At 47.7% G+C, this 24567-nt stretch overlaps 1 protein-coding gene across 4 annotated transcripts in view; it reads right to left on the reverse strand.

Annotated features, from left to right (window-relative positions):
- The window catches only part of cnksr2a (connector enhancer of kinase suppressor of Ras 2a), an 842905-nt gene that overhangs the window by 138691 nt on the left and 679647 nt on the right, over positions 1 to 24567 (reverse strand). For all 4 annotated transcript variants that reach the window (XM_072514072.1, XM_072514071.1, XM_072514073.1 and 1 more), the window contains 3 exons: positions 20885 to 21057; positions 17403 to 17476; positions 14411 to 14482 (listed from right to left, as the gene is read on the reverse strand). In XM_072514072.1, the coding sequence (XP_072370173.1) occupies positions 14411 to 14482; positions 17403 to 17476; positions 20885 to 21057 (319 nt within the window). The remainder of the gene's footprint in view (positions 1 to 14410; positions 14483 to 17402; positions 17477 to 20884; positions 21058 to 24567) is intronic.

Consider the following 24567-nt stretch of genomic DNA (forward strand, 5'->3'; position numbering starts at 1 on the left):
TTTTGGACATTTCCTCTTTAAGTGGGTGTGGTCCGGGGCCTCTGACATCATGAAGCCTGTGACGTAGTGCGTAGGAAGTGATTGCGCATGCTCAGATCGCTGTTCCTTTACTTGGGGCCTTTTCTGCAATTACGCATGCGCGGCTTCTCGCGTATGCGCAAATGGACCTTCCCGTCCTGTGCGTTCTTTGCGCAACTGTGCATGTGCAGCACCTTTTCCAAGATGGCTGCAATTCAAAACTGCCGTTCATTGCTGCAAGCCTGCCTCATGGTGAGTTTTGGCGCCTCTTTTACCTTTTCTTCTTGTATGTTCCTCGCAGAAATCTTGGAATTTGTCCAGGACTGCCTGGAAATCGCTCTTGTTTTGCCCCTTTGAGTATTTGAAGGTCTGGAAGATTTCAGCTGCTTCTGGACCCGCGATGGTAGGTAGAAGCTTTATTTTCTCTGCATCCGCCACACCATCTAGGTCGGACGCTACCAGGTAGATCTCGAATCTCTGCCTGAACCAACGCCAGTTTTCACTGAGATTGCCTTGATACCTGAGCTGCTGTGGGACCGGAATCTCGAACATCACCTTGCCTGGCTACTGTTGCTGGTAGTCATTATTTGCTGAGTTTTAACTATATGGATTGAAACAGTTCACTCCTGGAACCATGTTTTGTTATGCTCTTGACGTAGCATAAGCTGCTTCCTTGATGTGCACTCGGACAAAGGAAGGTTCAGACTTGGTGATAGCTTTAACACATTTATTACTGTTAACGATTCTCCTATTTGGATTCAACGCTACTGTTAATCCTGCTATAGCTACTCAGACTGACAAACCAATCTGCTACAATCCACGTGGTGGGAGTGATGTTCAATCAACCCTGTGTCTGTACTCACTGAGTGTCTACACCGGAAGGAGACTGAGCATGTGTGATGTGTCCTTTTATATGGGTTGGTGTAATGCCCTCCTGTGGTAGTGTCACCTCTCTGTGTATCGTGAATGCCCATTGGTCGTGTCCTATCTTACTGACCTATTGGTTGCCTGTCTGTGTGTCATGTCTCTGGTGCTGCCTCTAGTGTCTAGCTAAGTGTAGTGTATGTACATTAACACTTTGTGTACTTACAGTGATGTATATCACCACACTTAGAACCCTTCCCGCACTCTTTCTCTTCCCGCTGCTTATCCTGCTCTGTATCGTCTCTTCCCATTCTCTCTTTCATGGTGTAGTCCAAGGGGAATGCATGCCACTGCACCCACGTCCGGGAGCACATTGTTTGTCCAGAATCATTGAAGCCAGGACAAAGTCCTATAACATACGCCGCCTGATACCCTGTGAACTGCAGCATCTTGAAACATCTGAAAACAGCGCGAGAGCTGAGTGAGCCAGGACTCTGAAAACAGCGCGAGAGGTGAGTGAGCCGGGACAGTGTAAACAGCGCGGGAGCTGAGTGAGCCGGGACAGTGAAAACAGCGCGGGAGCTGAGTGAGCCGGCACTCTGAAAACAGCGCGGGAGCTGATTGAGCCAGGACTCTGAAAACAGCGCGGGAGGTGAGTGAGCCAGGACTCTGAAAACAGTGCGGGAGGTGAGTGAGCCAGGACTCTGAAAACAGCGCGAGAGCTGAGTGAGCCAGGACACTGAAAACAGCGCGGGAGCTGATTGAGCCGTGACTCTGAAAACAGCGCGAGAGGTGAGTGAGCCAGGACTCTGAAAACAGCGCGGGAGGTGAGTGAGCCGGGACTCTGAAAACAGCGCGAGAGCTGAGGGAGCCGGGACACTGAAAACAGCGCGAGAGCTGAGGGAGCCGGGACACTGAAAACAGCGCGGGAGGTGAGTGAGCCGGGACTCTGAAAACAGCGCGGGAGGTGAGTGAGCCGGGACTCTGAAAACAGCGCGAGAGGTGAGTGAGCCAGGACTCTGAAAACAGCGCGAGAGGTGAGTGAGCCAGGACTCTGAAAACAGCGCGGGAGCTGATTGAGCCGGGACTCTGAAAACAGCGCGAGAGGTGAGTGAGCCAGGACTCTAAAAACAGCGCGGGAGCTGATTGAGCCAGGACTCTGAAAACAGCGCGGGAGGTGAGTGAGCCAGGACTCTGAAAACAGCGCGAGAGGTGAGTGAGCCAGGACTCTGAAAACAGCGCGGGAGCTGATTGAGCCGGGACTCTGAAAACAGCGCGAGAGGTGAGTGAGCCAGGACATTGAAAACAGCGCGGGAGCTGAGTGAGCCGGGACTTTGAAAACAGCGCGAGAGGTGAGTGAGCCAGGACTCTGAAAACAGCGCGAGAGGTGAGTGAGCCAGGACTCTGAAAACAGCGCGGGAGCTGATTGAGCCGGGACTCTGAAAACAGCGCGAGAGGTGAGTGAGCCGGGACAGTGAAAACAGCGCGGGAGCTGAGTGAGCCGGGACACTGAAAACAGCGCGAGAGCTGAGGGAGCCGGGACACTGAAAATAGCGCGGGAGCTGATTGAGCCGGGACTCTGAAAACAGCGCGGGAGCTGAGTGAGCCGGGACTCTGAAAACAGCGCGGGAGCTGAGTGAGCCGGGACTCTGAAAACAGCGCGAGAGCTGAGTGAGCCAGGACATTGAAAACAGCGCGGGAGCTGAGTGAGCCAGGACATTGAAAACAGCGCGGGAGGAGAGAGAGCCGTGACATTGAAAACAGCGCGAGAGCTGAGTGAGCCAGGACATTGAAAACAGCGCGGGAGCTGAGTGAGCCAGGACATTGAAAACAGCGCGGGAGCTGAGTGAGCCGGGACATTGAAAACAGCGCGGGAGCTGAGTGAGCCGGGACTCTGAAAACAGCGCGAGAGCTGAGTAAGCCGGCACTCTGAAAACAGCGCGGGAGCTGAGTGAGCCAGGACATTGAAAACAGCGCGGGAGCTGAGTGAGCCGGGACTCTGAAAACAGCGCGAGAGCTGAGTGAGCCGGGACTCTGAAAACAGCGCGGGAGCTGAGTGAGCCGGGACTCTGAAAACAGCGCGAGAGCTGAGTGAGCCATGACATTGAAAACAGCGCGGGAGCTGAGTGAGCCGGGACAGTGAAAACAGCGCGGGAGCTGAGTGAGCCGGGACAGTGAAAACAGTGCGGGAGCTGAGTGAGCCGGGACATTGAAAACAGCGCGGGAGCTGAGTGAGCCGGGACAGTGAAAACAGCGCGGGAGCTGAGTGAGCCGGGACAGTGAAAACAGCGCGAGAGCTGAGGGAGCCGGGACACTGAAAACAGCGCGGGAGCTGATTGAGCCGGGACTCTGAAAACAGCGCGAGAGGTGAGTGAGCCAGGACTCTGAAAACAGCGCGGGAGCTGATTGAGCCGGGACTCTGAAAACAGCGCGAGAGGTGAGTGAGCCAGGACTCTGAAAACAGCGCGGGAGCTGAGTGAGCCGGGACATTGAAAACAGCGCGGGAGCTGAGTGAGCCGGGACAGTGAAAACAGCGCGGGAGCTGAGTGAGCCGGGACAGTGAAAACAGCGCGGGAGCTGAGAGAGCCAGGACTCTGAAAACAGCGCGGGAGCTGATTGAGCCGGGACTCTGAAAACAGCGCGAGAGGTGAGTGAGCCGGGACAGTGAAAACAGCGCGGGAGCTGAGTGAGCCGGGACACTGAAAACAGCGCGAGAGCTGAGGGAGCCGGGACACTGAAAACAGCGCGGGAGCTGATTGAGCCGGGACTCTGAAAACAGCGCGGGAGCTGAGTGAGCCGGGACTCTGAAAACAGCGCGGGAGCTGAGTGAGCCGGGACATTGAAATCAGCGCGGGAGCTGAGTGAGCCGGGACAGTGAAAACAGCGCGGGAGCTGAGTGAGCCAGGACATTGAAAACAGCGCGGGAGCTGAGTGAGCCGGGACAGTGAAAACAGCGCGGGAGCTGAGTGAGCCGGGACTCTGAAAACAGCGCGAGAGCTGAGTGAGCCAGGACATTGAAAACAGCGCGGGAGCTGAGTGAGCCAGGACATTGAAAACAGCGCGGGAGCTGAGTGAGCCGGGACATTGAAAACAGCGCGGGAGCTGAGTGAGCCGGGACTCTGAAAACAGCGCGAGAGCTGAGTGAGCCGGGACTCTGAAAACAGCGCGGGAGCTGAGTGAGCCAGGACATTGAAAACAGCGCGGGAGCTGAGTGAGCCGGGACTCTGAAAACAGCGCGAGAGCTGAGTGAGCCGGGACTCTGAAAACAGCGCGGGAGCTGAGTGAGCCGGGACTCTGAAAACAGCGCGAGAGCTGAGTGAGCCAGGACATTGAAAACAGCGCGGGAGCTGAGTGAGCCGGGACAGTGAAAACAGCGCGGGAGCTGAGTGAGCCGGGACAGTGAAAACAGCGCGGGAGCTGAGTGAGCCGGGACATTGAAAACAGCGCGGGAGCTGAGTGAGCCGGGACAGTGAAAACAGCGCGGGAGCTGAGTGAGCCGGGACAGTGAAAACAGCGCGAGAGCTGAGGGAGCCGGGACACTGAAAACAGCGCGGGAGCTGATTGAGCCGGGACTCTGAAAACAGCGCGAGAGGTGAGTGAGCCAGGACTCTGAAAACAGCGCGGGAGCTGATTGAGCCGGGACTCTGAAAACAGCGCGAGAGGTGAGTGAGCCAGGACTCTGAAAACAGCGCGGGAGCTGAGTGAGCCGGGACATTGAAAACAGCGCGGGAGCTGAGTGAGCCGGGACAGTGAAAACAGCGCGGGAGCTGAGTGAGCCGGGACAGTGAAAACAGCGCGGGAGCTGAGTGAGCCGGGACATTGAAAACAGCGCGGGAGCTGAGTGAGCCGGGACAGTGAAAACAGCGCGGGAGCTGAGTGAGCCGGGACAGTGAAAACAGCGCGGGAGCTGAGTGAGCCGGGACTCTGAAAACAGCGCGGGAGCTGAGTGAGTCAGGACTCTGAAAACAGCGCGGGAGCTGAGTGAGCCGGATCTGTGAAAACAGCGCGGGAGGTGATTGAGCCGGGACTCTGAAAACAGCGCGGGAGCTGATTGAGCCGGGACTCTGAAAACAGCGCGGGAGGTGAGTGAGCCAGGACTCTGAAAACAGCGCGAGAGCTGAGTGAGCCAGGACTCTGAAAACAGCGCGAGAGGTGAGTGAGCCGGGACAGTGTAAACAGCGCGGGAGCTGAGTGAGCCGGGACAGTGAAAACAGCGCGGGAGCTGAGTGAGCCGGCACTCTGAAAACAGCGCGGGAGCTGAGTGAGCCAGGACTCTGAAAACAGCGCGAGAGGTGAGTGAGCCGGGACAGTGTAAACAGCGCGGGAGCTGAGTGAGCCGGGACTCTGAAAACAGCGCGGGAGCTGAGTGAGCCAGGACTCTGAAAACAGCGCGAGAGGTGAGTAAGCCGGGACAGTGAAAACAGCGCGAGAGGTGAGTGAGCCGGGACTCTGAAAACAGCGCGGGAGCTGAGTGAGCCGGGACTTTGAAAACAGCGCGGGAGCTGAGTGAGCCGGGACTTTGAAAACAGCGCGAGAGGTGAGTGAGCCAGGACAGTGAAAACAGCGCGAGAGCTGAGTGAGCCGGGACTCTGAAAACAGCGCGGGAGCTGAGTGAGCCGGGACTTTGAAAACAACGCGAGAGGTGAGTGAGCCGGGACAGTGAAAACAGCGCGGGAGGTGAGTGAGCCGGGACAGTGAAAACAGCGCGGGAGCTGAGTGAGCCGGGACAGTGAAAACAGCGCGGGAGCAGAGTGAGCCGGGACTTTGAAAACAGCGCGAGAGGTGAGTGAGCCGGGACAGTGAAAACAGCGCGGGAGCTGAGTGAGCCGGGACAGTGAAAACAGCGCGAGAGGTGAGTGAGCCGTGACATTGAAAACAGCGCGGGAGCTGAGTGAGCCGTGACAGTGAAAACAGCGCGGGAGGGGAGAGAGCCGGGACTCTGAAAACAGCGCGGGAGCTGAGAGAGCCGGGACATTGAAAACAGCGCGGGAGGAGAGAGAGAGTTGACATTGAAAAAAGCGCGGGAGGAGAGAGAGCCAGGACTCTGAAAACAGCGCGGGAGGAGAGAGAGCCGGGACACTGAAAACAGCGCGAGAGCTGAATGAGCCAGGACTCTGAAAACAGCGCGGGAGGAGAGAGAGCCAGGACTCTGAAAACAGCGCGGGAGCTGAGTGAGCCGGGACAGTGAAAACAACGCGGGAGCTGAGTGAGCCGGGACAGTGAAAACAGCGCGGGAGCTGAGTGAGCCGGGACTCTGAAAACAGCGCGGGAGCTGAGTGAGCCAGGACTCTGAAAACAGCGCGAGTGCTGAGTGAGCCAGGACTCTGAAAACAGCGCGGGAGCTGAGTGAGCCGGGACATTGAAAACAGCGCGGGAGCTGAGTGAGCCAGGACTCTGAAAACAGCGCAAGAGGTGAGTGAACCGGGACACTGAAAACAGCGCGAGAGCTGAGTGAGCCAGGACTCTGAAAACAGCGCGGGAGCTGAGTGAGCCAGGACTCTGAAAACAGCGCGAGAGCTGAGTGAGCCAGGACATTGAAAACAGCGTGGGAGGACAGAGAGCCAGGACTCTGAAAATAGCGCGGGAGCTGAGTGAGCCGTGACATTGAAAACAGCGCGGGAGGAGAGAGAGCCAGGACTCTGAAAACAGCGCGGGAGCTGAGTGAGCCGGGACTCTGAAAACAGCGCGGGAGCTGAGTGAGCCGGGACATTGAAAACAGCGTGGGAGGAGAGAGAGCCGTGACATTGAAAACAGCGCGGGAGGAGAGAGAGCCAGGACTCTGAAAACAACGCGAGAGCTGAGTGAGCCGGGACTCTGAAAACAGCGCGGGAGCTGAGTGAGCCGGGACATTGAAAACAGCGCGGGAGGAGAGAGAGCCGTGACATTGAAAACAGCGCGGGAGGAGAGAGAGCCAGGACTCTGAAAACAGCGCGGGAGGAGAGAGAGCCAGGACTCTGAAAACAGCGCGGGAGCTGAGTGAGCCGGGACTCTGAAAACAGCGCGGGAGCTGAGTGAGCCGGGACATTGAAAACAGCGCGGGAGGAGAGAGAGCCGTGACATTGAAACAGCGCGGGAGGAGAGAGAGCCAGGACTCTGAAAACAGCGCGAGAGGTGAGTGAGCCAGGACCCTGAAAACAGCGCGAGAGCTGAGTGAGCCGGGACTCTGAAAACAGAGCGGGAGCTGAGTGAGCCAGGATGCTGAAAACAGCGCGAGAGGTGGGTGAGCCAGGATGCTGAAAACAGCGCGAGAGGTGAGTGAGCCAGGACTCTGAAAACAGCGCGAGAGGTGAGTGAGCCGGGACTCTGAAAACAGCGCGAGAGGTGAGTGAGCCAGGATGCTGAAAACAGCGCGGGAGGTGAGTGAGCCAGGATGCTGAAAACAGCGCGAGAGGTGAGTGAGCCAGGACTCTGAAAACAGCGCGAGAGGTGAGTGAGCCGGGACTCTGAAAACAGCGCGAGAGGTGAGTGAGCCAGGATGCTGAAAACAGCGCGAGAGGTGAGTGAGCCAGGACTTTGAAAACAGCGCGAGAGGTGAGTGAGCCGGGACAGTGAAAACAGCGCGGGAGCTGAGTGAGCCAGGACTTTGAAAACAGCGCGAGAGGTGAGTGAGCCGGGACAGTGAAAACAGCGCGGGAGCTGAGTGAGCCGGGACTTTGAAAACAGCGCGAGAGGTGAGTGAGCCAGGACTCTGAAAACAGCGCGGGAGCTGAGTGAGCCGGGACTTTGAAAACAGCGCAAGAGGTGAGTGAGCCGGGACAGTGAAAACAGCGCGGGAGCTGAGTGAGCCGGGACTTTTAAAACAGCGCGAGAGGTGAGTGAGCCAGGACTCTGAAAACAGCGCGGGAGCTGAGTGAGCCGGGACTTTGAAACCAGCGCGAGAGGTGAGTGAGCCGGGACAGTGAAAACAGCGCGGGAGCTGAGTGAGCCGGGACAGTGAAAACAGCGCGGGAGGAGAGAGAGCCGGGACTTTGAAAACAGCGCGGGAGCTGAGTGAGCCGGGACAGTGAAAACAGCGCGGGAGCTGAGTGAGCCGGGACTCTGAAAACAGCGCGGGAGGAGAGAGAGCCGGGACTTTGAAAACAGCGCGGGAGCTGAGTGAGCTGGGACAGTGAAAACAGTGCGGGAGATTTAAAAAGCGCGGGAGCTGCGAGTCGGAGCGGAGATTTTAAAAGATCGCGGCCTAGTTTCGGGAGCCGTTCGGAGGAGGAGGAGCAGTCTCTGTCAGGGAGAGAACCTGAGAACATCTAAGACACTCAGAGGGCAAGAAGGTAAGTAAGTGATTTTTACTCATTTTTACTTTTATACCTTTCTCAAATTGTGTGTGTCGGGGGGAAACTGAAGTGACATCACAGAAAAGCCGTGGCCTGAGTGGCTGGTTGGGAATCTACACTAAATTAAAAAAATTAAGCATTGGTAACTAATTAAACATAATTACTTAATTATAATTTAGAGGGATATCTAAGCCAGAGATCGGAGAGTACTATATTTAGCTTTCGCATTTCTATTAGAAATCTAGTGCTAGGAAACAGATAGTTCACAGTAACTTTGAAATTTAAAAAAAAATATTTTAAAAAATTGTTTTTTCATTTTAATTTTAATTAATTGACGCAATGCCAGTTGGAGGGGTGCAGTGCTCTGACTGTGAGATGTGGCAGGTCCGGGAGGCTTCCAGCGTCCCGGATGGCTTCATCTGCAGAAAGTGCACCCAACTGGAGCTCCTCACAGACCGCATGGTTCGGTTGGAGCAGCAATTGGATGCACTTAGGAGCATGCAGGTGGCGGAAAGCGTCATAGATCGCAGTTATGTAAATGTGGTCACACCCAAGGTGCAGGCAGAGAAATGGGTGACCACCAAAAAGGGCAGGCAGTCAGTGCAGGAATCCCCTGTGGTTGTCCCCCTCTCGAACAGGTATATCCCTTTGGATACTGTCGGGGGGGATAGCCTATCAGGGGAAAACAGCAGCAGCCAGAGCAGTGGCACCACGGCTGGCTCTGATGTTCAGAAGGGAGGGTCAAAGCGCAGGAGAGTAATAGTAATAGGGGACTCTATAGTCAGGGGCACAGATAGGCGCTTCTGTGGACGTGAAAGAGACTCCAGGATGGTATGTTGCCTCCCTGGTGCCGGGGTCCAGGATGTCTCCGAACGGGTAGAGGGCATCCTGAAGGGGGAGGGCAAACAGGCAGAGGTCGTTGTACATATTGGTACTAACGACATAGGCAGGAAGGGGCATGAGGTCCTGCAGCAGGAGTTCAGGGAGCTAGGCAGAAAGTTAAAAGACAGGACCTCGAGGGTTGTAATCTCGGGATTACTCCCTGTGCCACGTGCCAGTGAGGCTAGAAATAGGAAGATAGAGCAGCTAAACACGTGGCTAAACAGCTGGTGTAGGAGGGAGGGTTTCCGTTATCTGGACCACTGGGAGCTCTTCCGGGGCAGGTGTAACCTGTATAAGAAGGACGGGTTGCATCTAAACCGGAGAGGCATAAATTATCCTGGCCGCGAGGTTTGCTAGTGTCACACGGGAGGGTTTAAACTAGTATGGCAGGGGGGTGGGCACGGGAGCAATAGGTCAGAAGGTGAGAGCATTGAGGGAGAACTAGGGAATAGGGACAGTGTGGCTCTGAGGCAGAGCAGACAGGGAGAAGTTGCTGAACACAGCGGGTCTGGTGGCCTGAAGTGCATATGTTTTAATGCAAGAAGTATTACGGGTAAGGCAGATGAACTTAGAGCTTGGATTAGTACTTGGAACTATGATGTTGTTGCCATTACAGAGACCTGGTTGAGGGAAGGGCAGGATTGGCAGCTAAACGTTCCAGGATTTAGATGTTTCAGGCGGGATAGAGGGGGATGTAAAAGGGGAGGCGGAGTTACGCTACTGGTTAGGGAGAATATCACAGCTGTACTGCGGGAGGACACCTCAGAGGGCAGTGAGGCTATATGGGTGGAGATCAGGAATAAGAAGGGTGCAGTCACAATCTTGGGGGTTTACTACAGGCCTCCCAACAGCCAGCGGGAGATAGAGGAGCAGATAGGTAGACAGATTTTGGAAAAGAGTAAAAACAACAGGGTTGTGGTGATGGGAGACTTCAACTTCCCCAATATTGACTGGGACTCACTTAGTGCCAGGGGCTTAGACAGGGCGGAGTTTGTAAGGAGCATCCAGGAGGGCTTCTTAAAACAATATGTAGACAGTCCAACTAGGGAAGGGGCGGTACTGGACCTGGTATTGGGGAATGAGCCCGGCCAGGTGGTAGATGTTTCAGTAGGGGAGCATTTCGGTAACAGTGACCACAATTCAGTAAGTTTTAAAGTACTGGTGGACAAGGATAAGAGTGGTCCTAGGATGAATGTGCTAAATTGGGGGAAGGCTAATTATAACAATATTAGGTGGGAACTGAAGAACATAGATTGGGAGCGGATGTTTGAGGGCAAATCAACATCTGACATGTGGGAGGCTTTCAAGTGGCAGTTGAAAGGAATTCAGGACCGGCATGTTCCTGTGAGGAAGAAGGATAAATACGGCAATTTTCGGGAACCTTGAATGATGAGAGATATTGTAGGCCTCGTCAAAAAGAAAAAGGAGGCATTTGTCAGGGCTAAAAGGCTGGGAACAGACGAAGCCTGCGTGGAATATAAGGAAAGTAGGAAGGAACTTAAGCAAGGAGTCAGGAGGGCTAGAAGGGGTCACGAAAAGTCATTGGCAAATAGGGTTAAGGAAAATCCCAAGGCTTTTTACACGTACATAAAAAGCAAGAGGGTAGCCAGGGAAAGGGTTGGCCCACTAAAGGATAGGAAAGGGAATCTATGTGTGGAGCCAGAGGAAATGGGCGAGGTACTAAATGAATACTTTGCATCAGTATTCACCAAAGAGAAGAAATTGGTAGATGTTGAGTCTGGAGAAGGGTGTGTAGATAGCCTGGGTCACATTGAGATCCAAAAAGACGAGGTGTTGGGTGTCTTAAAAAATATTAAGGTAGATAAGTCCCCAGGGCCTGATGGGATCTACCCCAGAATACTGAAGGAGGCTGGAGAGGAAATTGCTGAGGCCTTGACAGAAATCTTTGGATCCTCGCTGTCTTCAGGGGGTGTCCCGGAGGACTGGAGAATAGCCAATGTTGTTCCTCTGTTTAAGAAGGGTAGCAAGGATAATCCCGGGAACTACAGGCCGGTGAGCCTTACTTCAGTGGTAGGGAAATTACTGGAGAGAATTCTTCGAGACAGGATCTACTCCCATTTGGAAGCAAATGGACGTATTAGTGAGAGGCAGCACGGTTTTGTGAAGGGAAGGTCGTGTCTCACTAACTTGATAGAGTTTTTCGAGGAGGTCACTAAGATGATTGATGCAGGTAGGGCAGTGGATGTTGTGTATATGGACTTCAGTAAGGCCTTTGACAAGGTCCCTCATGGTAGACTAGTACAAAAGGTGAAGTCACACGGGATCAGGGGTGAGCTGGCAAGGTGGATACAGAACTGGCTAGGCCATAGAATGCAGAGAGTAGCAATGGAAGGATGCTTTTCTAATTGGAGGGCTGTGACCAGTGGTGTTCCACAGGGATCAGTGCTGGGACCTTTGCTCTTTGTAGTATATATAAATGATTTGGAGGAAAATGTAACTGGTCTGATTAGTAAGTTTGCAGACGACACAAAGGTTGGTGGAATTGCGGATAGCGATGAGGACTGTCGGAGGATACAGCAGGATTTAGATTGTTTGGAGACTTGGGCGGAGAGATGGCAGATGGAGTTTAATCCGGACAAATGTGAGGTAATGCATTTTGGAAGGTCTAATGCAGGTAGGGAATATACAGTGAATGGTAGAACCCTCAAGAGTATTGAAAGTCAAAGAGATCTAGGAGTACAGGTCCACAGGTCATTGAAAGGGGCAACACAGGTGGAGAAGGTAGTCAAGAAGGCATACGGCATGCTTGCCTTCATTGGCCGGGGCATTGAGTATAAGAATTGGCAAGTCATGTTGCAGCTGTATAGAACCTTAGTTAGGCCACACTTGGAGTATAGTGTTCAATTCTGGTCGCCACACTACCAGAAGGATGTGGAGGCTTTAGAGAGGGTGCAGAAGAGATTTACCAGAATGTTGCCTGGTATGGAGGGCATTAGCTATGAGGAGCGGTTGAATAAACTCGGTTTGTTCTCACTGGAACGAAGGAGGTTGAGGGGAGACCTGATAGGGGTATACAAAATTATGAGGGGCATAGACAGAGTGGATAGTCAGAGGCTTTTCCCCAGGGTAGAGGGGTCAATTACTAGGGGGCATAGGTTTAAGGTGAGAGGGGCAAGGTTTAGAGTAGATGTACGAGGCAAGTTTTTTACGCAGAGGGTTTTTACACACAGGTGCCTGGAACTCGCTACCGGAGGAGGTGGTGGAAGCAGGGACGAGTGACATTTAAGGGGCATCTTGACAAATACATGAATAGGATGGGAATAGAGAGATACGGACCCAGGAAGTGTAGAAGATTGTAGTTTAGTCGGGCAGCATGGTCGGCACGGGCTTGGAGGGCCGAAGGGCCTGTTCCTGTGCTGTACATTTCTTTGTTCTTTTTGTTCTATCTCTGGAAACCTCCAAATATTTATGCCGTTTAAGCAAGAGCCAGTAGAAATCAATCAGCAACCAACCTGAAAGTAGCTGGTAATTCCTTCAAATAGTATGGGTTGGAGGTCCTTCCTGCTGCTGAACAAAGTGTTCAGCTTTGTGAATTTAAGAAATAGCATTTACTGGAACACTGAGCTCCAAAATGGCAAGACTGGCATCAAATTAGTGTTACATGGTGATTGACCTTGTGATCTGCGTACTCTGCAGACTTCTAACACACATTTACTGTGGACACACTGACATCCTCATCAAAATAGCATCTGATGTGGCTTGCACCAGAAGTGAACACGTGCCACAGCTGTCATTTTGGAGTGTAAGGAGTGTTGAAAAACCAGGCGCTAAGGAAAATCTTGTGGAAGTAGTCCTATGGCTAAGCACAAGATGATGGGTGAAAGTTGCCCATGGTATGACGTCCTCATTTGCCCTCCTACCATGAACACAAACTAGTGTCTCCACCAAGTGTGTCACTAGGAACACATTGAAGAAAACATTAGTCTAGTAATCACTGTATGCAACAGTAACACAGAAAGAACATTAGTTTAAAACAGTAGGCAGAAATTTCTTATATTGTTCAAAGAATGCCACAAGATCTTTTATACCCATCCACGAGGCCAAGATGAGACCTCGGTTTAATATCCCATCTTAAAGATAGCAGCTTTGACAGTGTGGCTTAAAATTACTAAAGACTGAGAATGATATATGACATGCATTCGTCTGGAAAATGTTGAAGCTTTATATGTTCTTGATGCCTAGACCCTTCTGTGCTATCACTTGATGTTCTTTATGAGATGGTGTACACTAGACACAACCTCTAACTTTCACTTGTATATAATCAGTCTTGATCATTGTCTTTGTATTTACAGATGGTAACATTGTTCAGTTTGTCTGGTAACCAAGCATCCAATAAATTGAGCAGTTAAAAAGCATGATACTGAGAAAATACTGCAGTTATTGCATTCTCCTGACAGATCAGATAGAAGGCTGCAGGAAACTGTCACGTCAATAAATAAAAGAAGATCTGGTCCTCAAAATTAAAGGAGACATTCTGTTTAACTACAAATAGCTTTCTCAGAGGAGGCAAACCACATAGTTTATAAAAGGCATGTTAGTATTAACGTAGTTTGCCTGATATATAGCCCTCCGTGTTTCTTGACATGATGGAGACAACATTCTGCATATGAGTGGCCTTATTTATGGAGATATTTATAATATAACCAGGCTACCTAAAATAAATCCTCCATTCATGAGGTGGAATCCAGCAATCTGGTTATCAGTCTAGGAAGCTGGAAGTTTTAAGTCACACATTCTGGGCTGGAATATGGGGCAGAGGCTATTAACAGAATTATAGTAGCAGCTGTATGTATTGCATCAGTCTCATTAGTTACTACTGTACCTGGAACTTGTGTGTCAATTTTTGAATGGCATTTGGAAAAGCAGTAATTCAAGAATGTTGAAGCTGAACAGCTCAAAGATTGTGAACAGCAATTGTCGCTGCTATTCTTCCTTCCACATTAGCAACTTTGACTGTCCGCCCATGCGAAATGTAAATAGTGGTGACTGTCATCAATTCATTGCAAACTTTTCTTTCTGTATTTGCTCCTGTTGAATGCTCCATGTTTGCATTTAGCTGTAATTAAATACTTCGGTGAAAGTCAATCTGTATTTACGATCTCCCAAGTTATATTAACGTGGCACTGGGAATGAGGATATTGTACTCTCACCGGCTGAATCTTTGTGCAATTGCAATTGTGAAACTACCCTTTATATTTAATCTAGTAAATAGGTGATGGTCATTTTTTGTCACTTGTGGGAATCTGCTAAGAGAGAAGTAGTAAACTTGTATCAGTCATAAATACAAGTTATTGAATGTTGCCCCAAATTGCCTCTGCAACTAATTGGAATCATTTTGTTGTGTTTGTACATACCTGTTCATATCATCCATATTATCCGCTGCAAAGTAGAAACTTTTAATCTTTGGATGGCATGCTTTGAATGCACTGTTAAAGAGAGAGATACATAAAATAAAAACCACAAACCCTTTAATGTTATTTCTACATTAAAAATATTTAATTACCCTCAGTTTTTGAAAGTATTTCATTAAAGGTTAACATTAAACATTGACACTAAATGATTATTTCTGCTGGCTAACTACATTTTTCGATGTCTTTCGGTGTCTGAGGGCTGAAGGGGTAAGGGGAAAATGGTCACTATTCCATATTGTTATCCATTTAGCTTGCTGGAATGCAATGGCGGGGATGGGATAGGGGTTTACTATCTTATCCTCACAGTCAAGTAGCCTGCTGATTGTCCAGCCCACATGTTAAGAATGATCCACAGACTACAAGATTCACAGGAAGGTAGGATATCGGGTAAAAAAAAATAAAAAAATAAAAACAATCTTTATTGTCACAAGTCGGCTTATATTAACACTGCAATGACGTTACTGTGAAAAGCCCCTAGTTGCCACAATCTGGGCGCCTGTTTGGGTACACAGAGGTTGAATTCAGAATGTCCAATTCACCTAACAAGCATGTCTTTCGGGACTTGGGGAAGGAAACTGGAGCACCCGGAGGAAACCCACACAGACACGGGAGAATGTGCAGACTCCGCACAAACAGTGACCCAAGCCGGGAATCGAACCTGGGACCCTAATGCTGTGAAGCAACAGTGCTACCCAGACTGGCTTCACTGATTAAAGAAAGAAAGACTTGGATTTTATACAGCGTTTTTCATGATAATGAGACTTCTCAAAGCGCTTTATGGCCAATATAACATCCTTTTTGAAGTGTTGAAATATGTAAGAAACATAGCAGCCATTTGAGCACAGCAAACCCCCACAAACAGCAACGTGATAATAATCAGTTCATCGTTTTTTCGATGTGGATAAATATTGGGCAGAACATTGGAGAGAACTACCCTGCTCTTCTCCGTAATAGTAATGGGATCTTTTGCATTTACCTGAGTAGGCAAATGGGGTACTATTTCAATATGTCATCCAAAAGATGGCACCTCCGACAGTGCAGTGCTCCCTCAGGACTGCACTAGAATGTCAGCTATGATCAAATCCGGGTTTGGGACATAATCTCAGAACCTTGTGCCTCAGAATGGGGGTGCTACCAATTGAGGAACAGTTGATAGAAATTCCATCTATGCTAAAAGAGGGAATAATGAGAGGCAAGCAGACAATGGAGCCTTATGAGTAGAATTAAGAAGTAAAAAAGGACTCCCTCCCACTCCCCCCCCCCCCCCCCCCCCTCCTCCCCCAACCCACCCTGGTAGCAGCTGTGAAGTGAGAGAATGTATTAATGCAAAGATTGGACAAGCCTGTTGTAAAGGCAGAATGGATTTCATGGGAGATTTTTAATTTTCATTGAAAGTGAGATGAGCAGACTAGCTCATGTCAGAAATGCAGAACATTTCTTGAGTTTGTTTAGAATAGTCTCTGCAATGATTTGTCCTAGAACCATTAAGAAGGCAGGCCATATTACTTTTAATAATGAGCAATAACCCATATTAATTTATTTTTTAGTGTATTATACACTACATATTATGGGCCAGATATTCCAATCAATAGCGATGCTGCGGACATTGCTGTTGAGTGTGGAGGTCATTGCATGCTCATCGTTTTGCACACATGCAAGAAGGATTTGACCCACAAAGTTGCAGTGCAGCAATCCAGGAGAAAATTGGTGAAGTGAAGCAGTGGAGAGGACACTTTTTATGGTATCGGCTGCTGTAGTCAAGCCAGAAGTGAGTGAGTGAGTGTGCAGCTGGGTGAGTGAATGGGTGACTGACTGAGTAGGTGTGTGGATGAGTGAGTGAGTGAAGGGATGAGTGAGTGGGTGAGAGTGAGTGAATGCGTGGTGGGTGGGTGAGGGAATGGTTGGGGACTGGAGTCAGTAGTCGGGTTCGTGGCGTGTGGATAGTCAGGTCAAGGGATGTAGGTCGTCGGGTCAGTGAGACTGGGTTGGGGGTGGTTTGAGATTTGGGGGAGGAGGTGGGGTAGTTTGGGTTGTGCTGTTTATCACTAAATTACACCAGAGATCAAATGGTGCAACGACTCTAAGGTAAGTGTCAGTAAGAAGTGCATGTCTAGCCCAAGCCTCCAACGTGGAGATCAGTGAGAGAGATATTTGTGGGCAGCGCAAATTGGAAGTTAAACTTCCAAGGCAATTACAGTGCACGTGTGTGTGTCGACTTATCCCACCTTAAATTCAGTGCATCGCTGCTCCTGAGTGGAAAATTTGTTCTTATATTTCCTTATATTCTGCAGCACAATAATATGTTTTGAAATATCAGACTAGTTTTCATTATTCCAGTTTTATATTTCAGATGGTCTAAAATCGAGCATTACATTTACTTCCCTCAGTTATTAAGGTGGACTGGATTACTGCAGAAAACTATCAATTTTGGTGTGTGGCCACACTTGCTGATGAAAATCAGTATATACTGGTACCCATCAATTGTATTTGAGCCTGCAGGTTTATATCATATAATAATTGAACATTTTTCTCCCTGCTTGCACTTATCTGCATGTAACCCAATAGATTAGAGTGACAGCAGAAAAAACAGAGATGGAAATAGTGTGGAAAAAATAGCCCATGTGCAGGAGATGCTGACCATATTCTGAGAATTCTGAATCAGAAAGGGAGAGGGAGCAGAGGCAGTGAACAGGAGGAACGGGAAACTGAGAGCAGAAGGAGCCTTAATTTTTTTAAAGGAAAAATACTCTTCACTTAATCATTTGCCAAATTCAGAGAATGCATGCAATCATTTAGCTCATAGTGTGAAATGACCATCAGGCTATGCCAACCGACATTAATTGGTTGCTGAACAATAGATCACGTTAAATTAATTTCCTTTTTATAAAGTCAAGGATGAGTGTGATCATCAAACCATCACTGCCATAATACTTACTACTTTTTCCGACATTCACTTGCTCTATCAATTTTGAACTCAGATAGGCAGATAAATCCCTCGGCCTTCTCATCCTGAAGAAAATTCAAAAAAGAACTTGGTTGAATATTTTCTGTTGTATAATTTTTCATTTCTGTATCAACTGTCAAATGTTCAATGTGTTAAACTTCTATTTTCGCAAAGTCTTAAAAAATTTTTTTTTCTTTTAAAGAAAAAGAAATTTAGAGTACCCAATTCATTTTTCCAATTAAGGGGCAATTTAGCGTGGCAAATCCACCTACCCTGGATATCTTTGGGCTGTGGTATGAAACCTACGCAAACACGGGGAGAATGTACAAACTCCACACGGATAGTGACCCAGGGCTGGGATCGAACCTGGGACCTCGGCGCTGTGAGACAACAGTGCTAACTACTGCACCACCATTTTGCCCGAAACGTTTTTACGATCCTGTCATTGCATTGAGACCAACTGTTTGAACATGTGGCTTGAAAATTAAGCTCTCATAAACAGCTTTTAGTGATACTAGGATATTATTTTCCCAGTTTGCTGCGGTTAGCAGAAGAACTGATAAAAGACTGATAACCATGAATAAAACTGATCTTTTCAATGAAAAATAGCAAAAGAAATAAGCAACCAGTCTTTTATTTATGCTCAATGTGTGTTTCCAAAATTAGCTGTCCTTGTTTCCCATTTCTGGTAGTTAAGAGTTTTTCTAGTTAAGTTCCAGATTTGCAACATCTAACCCCAATGCAATATGCCACAAATGATAACGGTATCAAATGTATTCCTGTTTTACCATACTGAGATAAATGAGGTAAATAATGAGTGTTACATGTTAGGGCCACATTTTCTTGACTCCATCTGCATTGGAACAGAGGTGGACAGGATTTAAAAATGATAGGTGGGACCCCATTCTAGGATTCCTGTCCAAATTCCCAACTTGTGGGATTTTTATGGTCCCTGGATAAGCAACAAATAGACAGCCCAGATGCAGCAATCCTGCCATCGCTTAACCCATTATGAGGTGGGCATTTTAGACCCCTTGCTTTTCCAGGAAGAAGCTTCGTCTGGAGGGAAGAACCTTTTCAAGATACTGACAACTTCACAGGCCATAATTTAATTATATATAAATTACATATGTTTTTAATAAACTGACTAATGATAATGCTTTGTTTAGAAAAGATAAGCGACCATTGTGTTTACTAGCATCGTGTGTGTTTAAATGCATTAGGTTTCTTTATCCAGTGGATGGCATGCTCTTCTGCATTCAACAACATTGAAACTCAGACTTTAATATATCAATATCCCTCTGTGATTTTATTTTTTCTTCGATTGACAGTCCATCTGTTCAGTCTTTGAAGCAGTGCAACAGATGTCCAACATACTCAGCTCTGGAGGTTTTGATGAAACGGCTATGCAGTGGAATCCCAGTATGTGCAGCACGGTAGCATAGTGGTTAGCACAGTTGCTCCAGGGTCCCAGGTTCGATTCCCGGCTGGGGTCACTGTCTGTGTGAAGTCTGCACCTTCTCCCCGTGTGTACGTGGGTTTCCTCCGGGTGCTCCGGTTTCCTCCCACAGTCCAAACATGTGCAGGTTAGGTGCATTGGCCATTCTAAATTGCCCTTAGTGTCCAAAAAGGTTAGGTGGGTTACTGGGTTTCGGGGATAAAGGAGGATAGGGTGCAGTGTGGGGCTTAAGTAGGGTGCTCTTTGCAAGTGCCGGTGCAGACTTGATGGGCTGAATGGCCTCCTTCTGCACTGTAAATTCTATGATTCTATGCTTGGCTGAGCTCAAAACCCAACTAATGGATTCAGCTGAGCAGGAGTTGTTGATATAGGTTTCAAGGGGACTGTGAGCTTTGTTTTGATTGACATTTTTATGAGCAGTCAGTAGGATTAAGATTTTTGGAAAATATTTTTGAATGGCTGTTTTTCTACTTTGATGTCTTAAAACCCAGTTACATGGGTATCTTCAAGATTTTCCAATGTTATTATAGAGCTCATGAGTTCTGTCAAGGTGGAGACAGCAGGAGTGTACAGAGAGAATATGGAGATGGAATGGCAGTATGAAGGAGGCTTCTTGGTATGAAGGATGCATGGGTGTAAGGAGGTGGAGGTGGGTGAGGAATGAGGGCGACAGGTCTAACACTTTTACAAAACTGGTCTTATGTCCCAATAAATGGGATGGGCCAGTTAATCTGCCTGTCTTGGCCTCCACTTGCCCCTGTTATCACCTCGGGCCTGCTTTGGGAGTTGGTGGCGCTGACTCCAGGCCATCCCCGTCTCCAGCCATGAAAACAGTGTGAGTGAGCACTGCTGGGCAAGAGGTAGGTCCATTATGTCAGAAAATGACTCAACTCATGATTCCTGCCTCAAGGATAGAAATCCAGGCTGTATTTAAGTGTTCCTGTTATTCAATGAATTGTATTGGTATTTGTACAGTCTTAAGGATTGAAAATGCAACAAGTTAAGTTTCAACTTCAGTCTTTCTTTAACTGATAAAAGAAAGAAACTCACTTTGCCACTTGTGATAGACTACATACACACACAAATTTTCTTTACCATGTTGGTATATGGCTTGGCTGTAGCAAACTATACCAGCAACATTTGCAAAATAAGTGGCATGGGAAATGTAGAGGAAAATGATAAAATGTCAATTCCATCAGTGCTTCAATATTTATATGTTTTATTTTACAATTCTCTGAATTTCTGAAGCAAACAAATGTTGGAGCACTAGTTCTAATACAAAATTAATATAGATCATATGAATCCTTCTGGACAATTATTTGCAAGGAGTGCTATTTGCTGTTTGAATTAATTTTACAAGTTTTCTTCTTGTCACACATTTCTTTCTCTCTCTTACTTAGCCTGTAAGAGTGACCTACAGTGACCTGTCCAAAGCTACTCTACAATCTGACAAGAGTCCAGATTACAGGCTCCATTGGCAAGATCTGCACTCTGCCTTCACTCTCTTTCACTGTTCCTCTTGGCAAAAGCTTTGCACTTCCCACTCACCTCCTCTCCTGCTGATGCAGTCATGAACTTCGCCACATGGGGCAATTCATGCCAAGCTGTGAGACACTAAGTTAGTTCACTAACATTTACTGCGAGGAAAATTAGAAAAAAAAAGACATCCTCTGAAGTCACAAATCAATTCCACAATAATTTTCTCTCTTTGAGAACATTTTCTTCAGTTGTGTGAATGTAGCTGCGCATCTGGGCTAATATTTTCTCACGAGTTAAAATCCCTGCATTGTGGATTCCTTTAACTTTTTCCAACTCAGAATTTTCAAGATGTTCTTTGAGTTTCAAAAAGTACTTCATTAGTTTAAAGCAGTTTGGGGCATCATGAGGTCATGAAAGATATGGTTTAAATGTAAGTTATTTCCATTATAAAAACTCTTTTAATCCTATTTACTGAGACCCAAACTCTCACAAGAACCCATACCCTCACAGTGTACAGATTTAAATTAGATCTTACTTCTTCATTCATGTACCAGTACAGAGAGACATCCTTCAATACAACCCAGTACTTCTTCCATTTCTGCGAAAAGTAACTCTTAGCATCCTTTTTCTTCCATAACCAGCCTTCACAGTCTCCACGACCGAGGTCCTTGCAAGAAATTCTCCTCCTGCTCATTGCTGTCACAGCGCCTGAAATTACCAGAAGGTAAGGAATTCAAATACCCAGCTATACATAACGAATCCAATTCTACCAACAAGTCATGTTATCGCCAAGTGTCCCAGTTTGTTCTATATTTATCAGTAGTCTTTGAAGATTAATACAAATATCGTTATTACTGTACCACTTAAGTCATATTCCATGCAGCTTATATTTCCCCTTTTTCTCAGGAATTGTACATTAAGGTATTAACTTTGACTCAGTGGTAGCATTCCCCTGCTGAGAAAGATGGCTGTGACTTCAGAGATGTGAGATGTAAGCCAGGCTGATTCTCCAGTGCAGCAATGAAGGAATGCTACACTTTTAGAGGTGCCATCCTTTGGCTGAGGCATTGAAACAAGTCTCATCTGCCTCCTCAGGTAGATTTTTTTTTAAAAAATCCCTTCGCACATTTCATGGTGTTCTGGTCAGTATTTATCTCTTGATGAACATTATTGAAAATGGGTAATATTGTCTGTTTGCAGCTAGTTTTTCAGTAGTGTGCGTGGGCAGTTTGTCTAAGTGCCGAGCCCATTAATGTTTTTTGCATGGCCGCGTACATGCTGAAAAAGGGCCAACTTGCGAGTGACCTGCTTGGGAATTTTCAGGTTGCTGCTGCAGCTCAGGGGAACATTGGCTGTTTGTGAGGTCTTGCTGTGCGTAGGTTATCTGTTCCATTTTTCTGCAGTACAACAGTGACTCGACTTTAAAAGTACTTAATGGCTGCGGAGTACTTTGTGGAAGGGACTAAATAAATGTAAATTCTTTCCTTCTTTAAATGAACTGCTGGAACTTACGACGTCACTCAAAGGTGAAGGTGTCTGTTATGTACATGAAGACACACTTCCACCTAATCAATAATGGTACCTTTTAAAAATGATATTAACGTTCAAATATTTAGAATGAAGGGAAACAATGGATACCACCCCTCCCACCACCGCCCCCGCCCATACACACGCAACATTCTGACTTTAAGATTCACACCATACTCACAAGCAGGAGAAATAGGTAAAACTGCAGAAATATCCAACTATGTTTTTTAAATTTAATCTTTCACAGGATGTGGGCATCACTGGCTTGGCCAGCAGTTATTTCCCATCCCTCAATGCCCTTGAGCAGATGGTGGTAAGCCGCCTTCTTGAATTGGTGTAAGTATACCTTGAATTGCTGTCCATGTGGTGCAAGTATACCGACAGTGCGGTTAGGCAGAAATTTCCAAGATTTCGGTCAAATAACAGAGAAGGAACGGCAATATCGTTCCACGTCAGGTGGTGGTGTTCCCATGCATCTGCTGCCCTTGCAATTTTAGAGGTTGGAGGTTTGAAAGGTTCTGCTGAATGAAGCTTGACCAGTTACTGCTGTGCATCTTGTATATGGTACACACTGCTGTTACTGTACATCGGTAGTGGAGGGGGTGAATGTTTAAGGTGTGAATGGGATGCCAACCAAGCAGACTGTTTTGTCCTGGATGGTGTTGAGCTTCTTACAGCCACAATATTTGTCCAGTTCAATTTCTGATCAACGGTAACCCCCCCCCCCCCCCAAAGATACTGACAATCTTGGGATTCCGCAATGCTAATGCCATTGAATATCAAGAGGAAAGGATTAGATTCTCTCTTCTTGAAGATGGCCATTGCCTGGCATTTGTGTGACGTAAATGTTACTTGCCACTTGTCAGCCCAAGGCTGGATATTGTCCAGGTCTTGCTGCAAATGGACACTCACTGCTTCAATATCCGAGGAATAGTAAATATTACTGAACATTAAGCAATCATCAGCAAACATCCACACTTCTGAACATATGATAGAAGGAAGGTCATTGAAACAAGGTCTCATCTGCCTCCTCAGGTGAAGACGGTTGAGCCTAGGCCAAACCCTGAGGATTACCTGCAGTGATGTCCTGGGACTGAGTTGCTTGGCCTTCAACAATCACCACCACTTTTCTTTGTGCAATATATGATTTCAACCAGTGGAGAGTTTTTCCCCTGATTCCCATTGTCTTAAATTTTGCAAGAACTCTTTGATGTTACACTCAGTCAAATGTTGCCTTGATGTCAAGGCCAGTCACTCACATCTCCCCTCCTGAGTTCTTGCCCATGTCTGGACCAAAGCAATCTGAGGTCAGGAGAACTCAAACTGAACATCAGTGAGCACAAGTTGATGAAAGGTGGAAGATAGCCGGGGGTCGGTCAGCAGAGCTTCGGAAGAATCAAGTCTAAAGATAGCAATGGCATGGGTGAAAGGTTCAGTGCCGTATAAGCAGTCTGGTGAAGGTTTGGAGATGGAAGTAGACGATCTAGCTGTTGAAGTGGATATGTGGTCTGAAGCTCATCTCAGGATGAAACGCAACACCAAGATTGCAAAAGATCTGGCTCAGTTTCAGACAGTGGCAGAGAGAGGAACGGAAATGGTAGTCAAGGAACAGAGTTTGTGGCTGGGACCAAAGACAATGGCTTTGGTCTTCCCAATATTAGGTGGAGGCAATTTCTGCTCATCCAGTCCTGGATTTGAGGTGAGTAGACTTACAGTGAAGGGGTCAGGAGAGATGGTGGTGAGGAACAGCCAAGTGTTGTCACCGTACATATAGTAACTAACATCATGTTTCTGGATGTCACCAAGGGACAGCATGTCGATGAGAAATAGAGGGCGAGCAAGGATAGATTCTTGAAGAATAGCAGAGGTAACATTACAGGAGTAATTTCCTTGGTCCTATTCAATAGGTATGAATGGATTCAAGGGCAGTTCCTCCCAGCTGGATGACAGATGAGAGGCATTGGGAGAACATGTTGCTGTACAATGTGTCACAGGCTGCAGAGGGGTCAAAAGAATAGAGGGATAGTTTTCCATGGTCACATGAAGGCCAAAAGTTAGATACTTTGTCGTTTGAGTGTGCTGTGGTAAGTGAGTTAAGTGGGAAGAATCCTCCATTGGTAGAGACTGCAAGAAGTAACATTTAAAATGTAACAAAAGAAAATGTAATTCTGAAAAAGAATGACTAAATGTGCTTAGAACTTTGCCATATAATGATGAACTGCCTGCAAGAAGTGTCCTCACTTGGTTTACCCTTCTATTTAGGGTTCAGGGTTCAGGTAAAAGTTTCAACTGGGCCATTAGAACTGGGGATTTCCAGCTCATAACAGCACTACGTTTGTGATTATACTGCCCCCTCCCGGTGGCGGGATGGCTGGTGGGGAAAGGGGTGGCCATACATTTGGTGCCATGTGATAAGTGCCATTCCCAATGCACAGCCACCTGCTCCCTTTGCAATATTACAAACGACAGATGAGGTGTCGGTGGCCAGTCCATCTGTGCGCTAATTAATGGCTATTTAATCTTAGACATAATAGTAATTCATTAGTGTAGTGTTAGTAATAAATAACTTTGTTTATAAAACAAAGTCTAATGTTCTTTGTTCACACTACAATATCAAGATTCAACATCAGCCCAATCAAAAAACATTACAAGGCCAATTAATGGGGTTTTCAGGCTCCCGACACTGGAGGG

Source organism: Scyliorhinus torazame, chromosome 8, assembly GCF_047496885.1.
Source record: "Scyliorhinus torazame isolate Kashiwa2021f chromosome 8, sScyTor2.1, whole genome shotgun sequence".
NCBI classification, from domain to species: domain Eukaryota; kingdom Metazoa; phylum Chordata; class Chondrichthyes; order Carcharhiniformes; family Scyliorhinidae; genus Scyliorhinus; species Scyliorhinus torazame.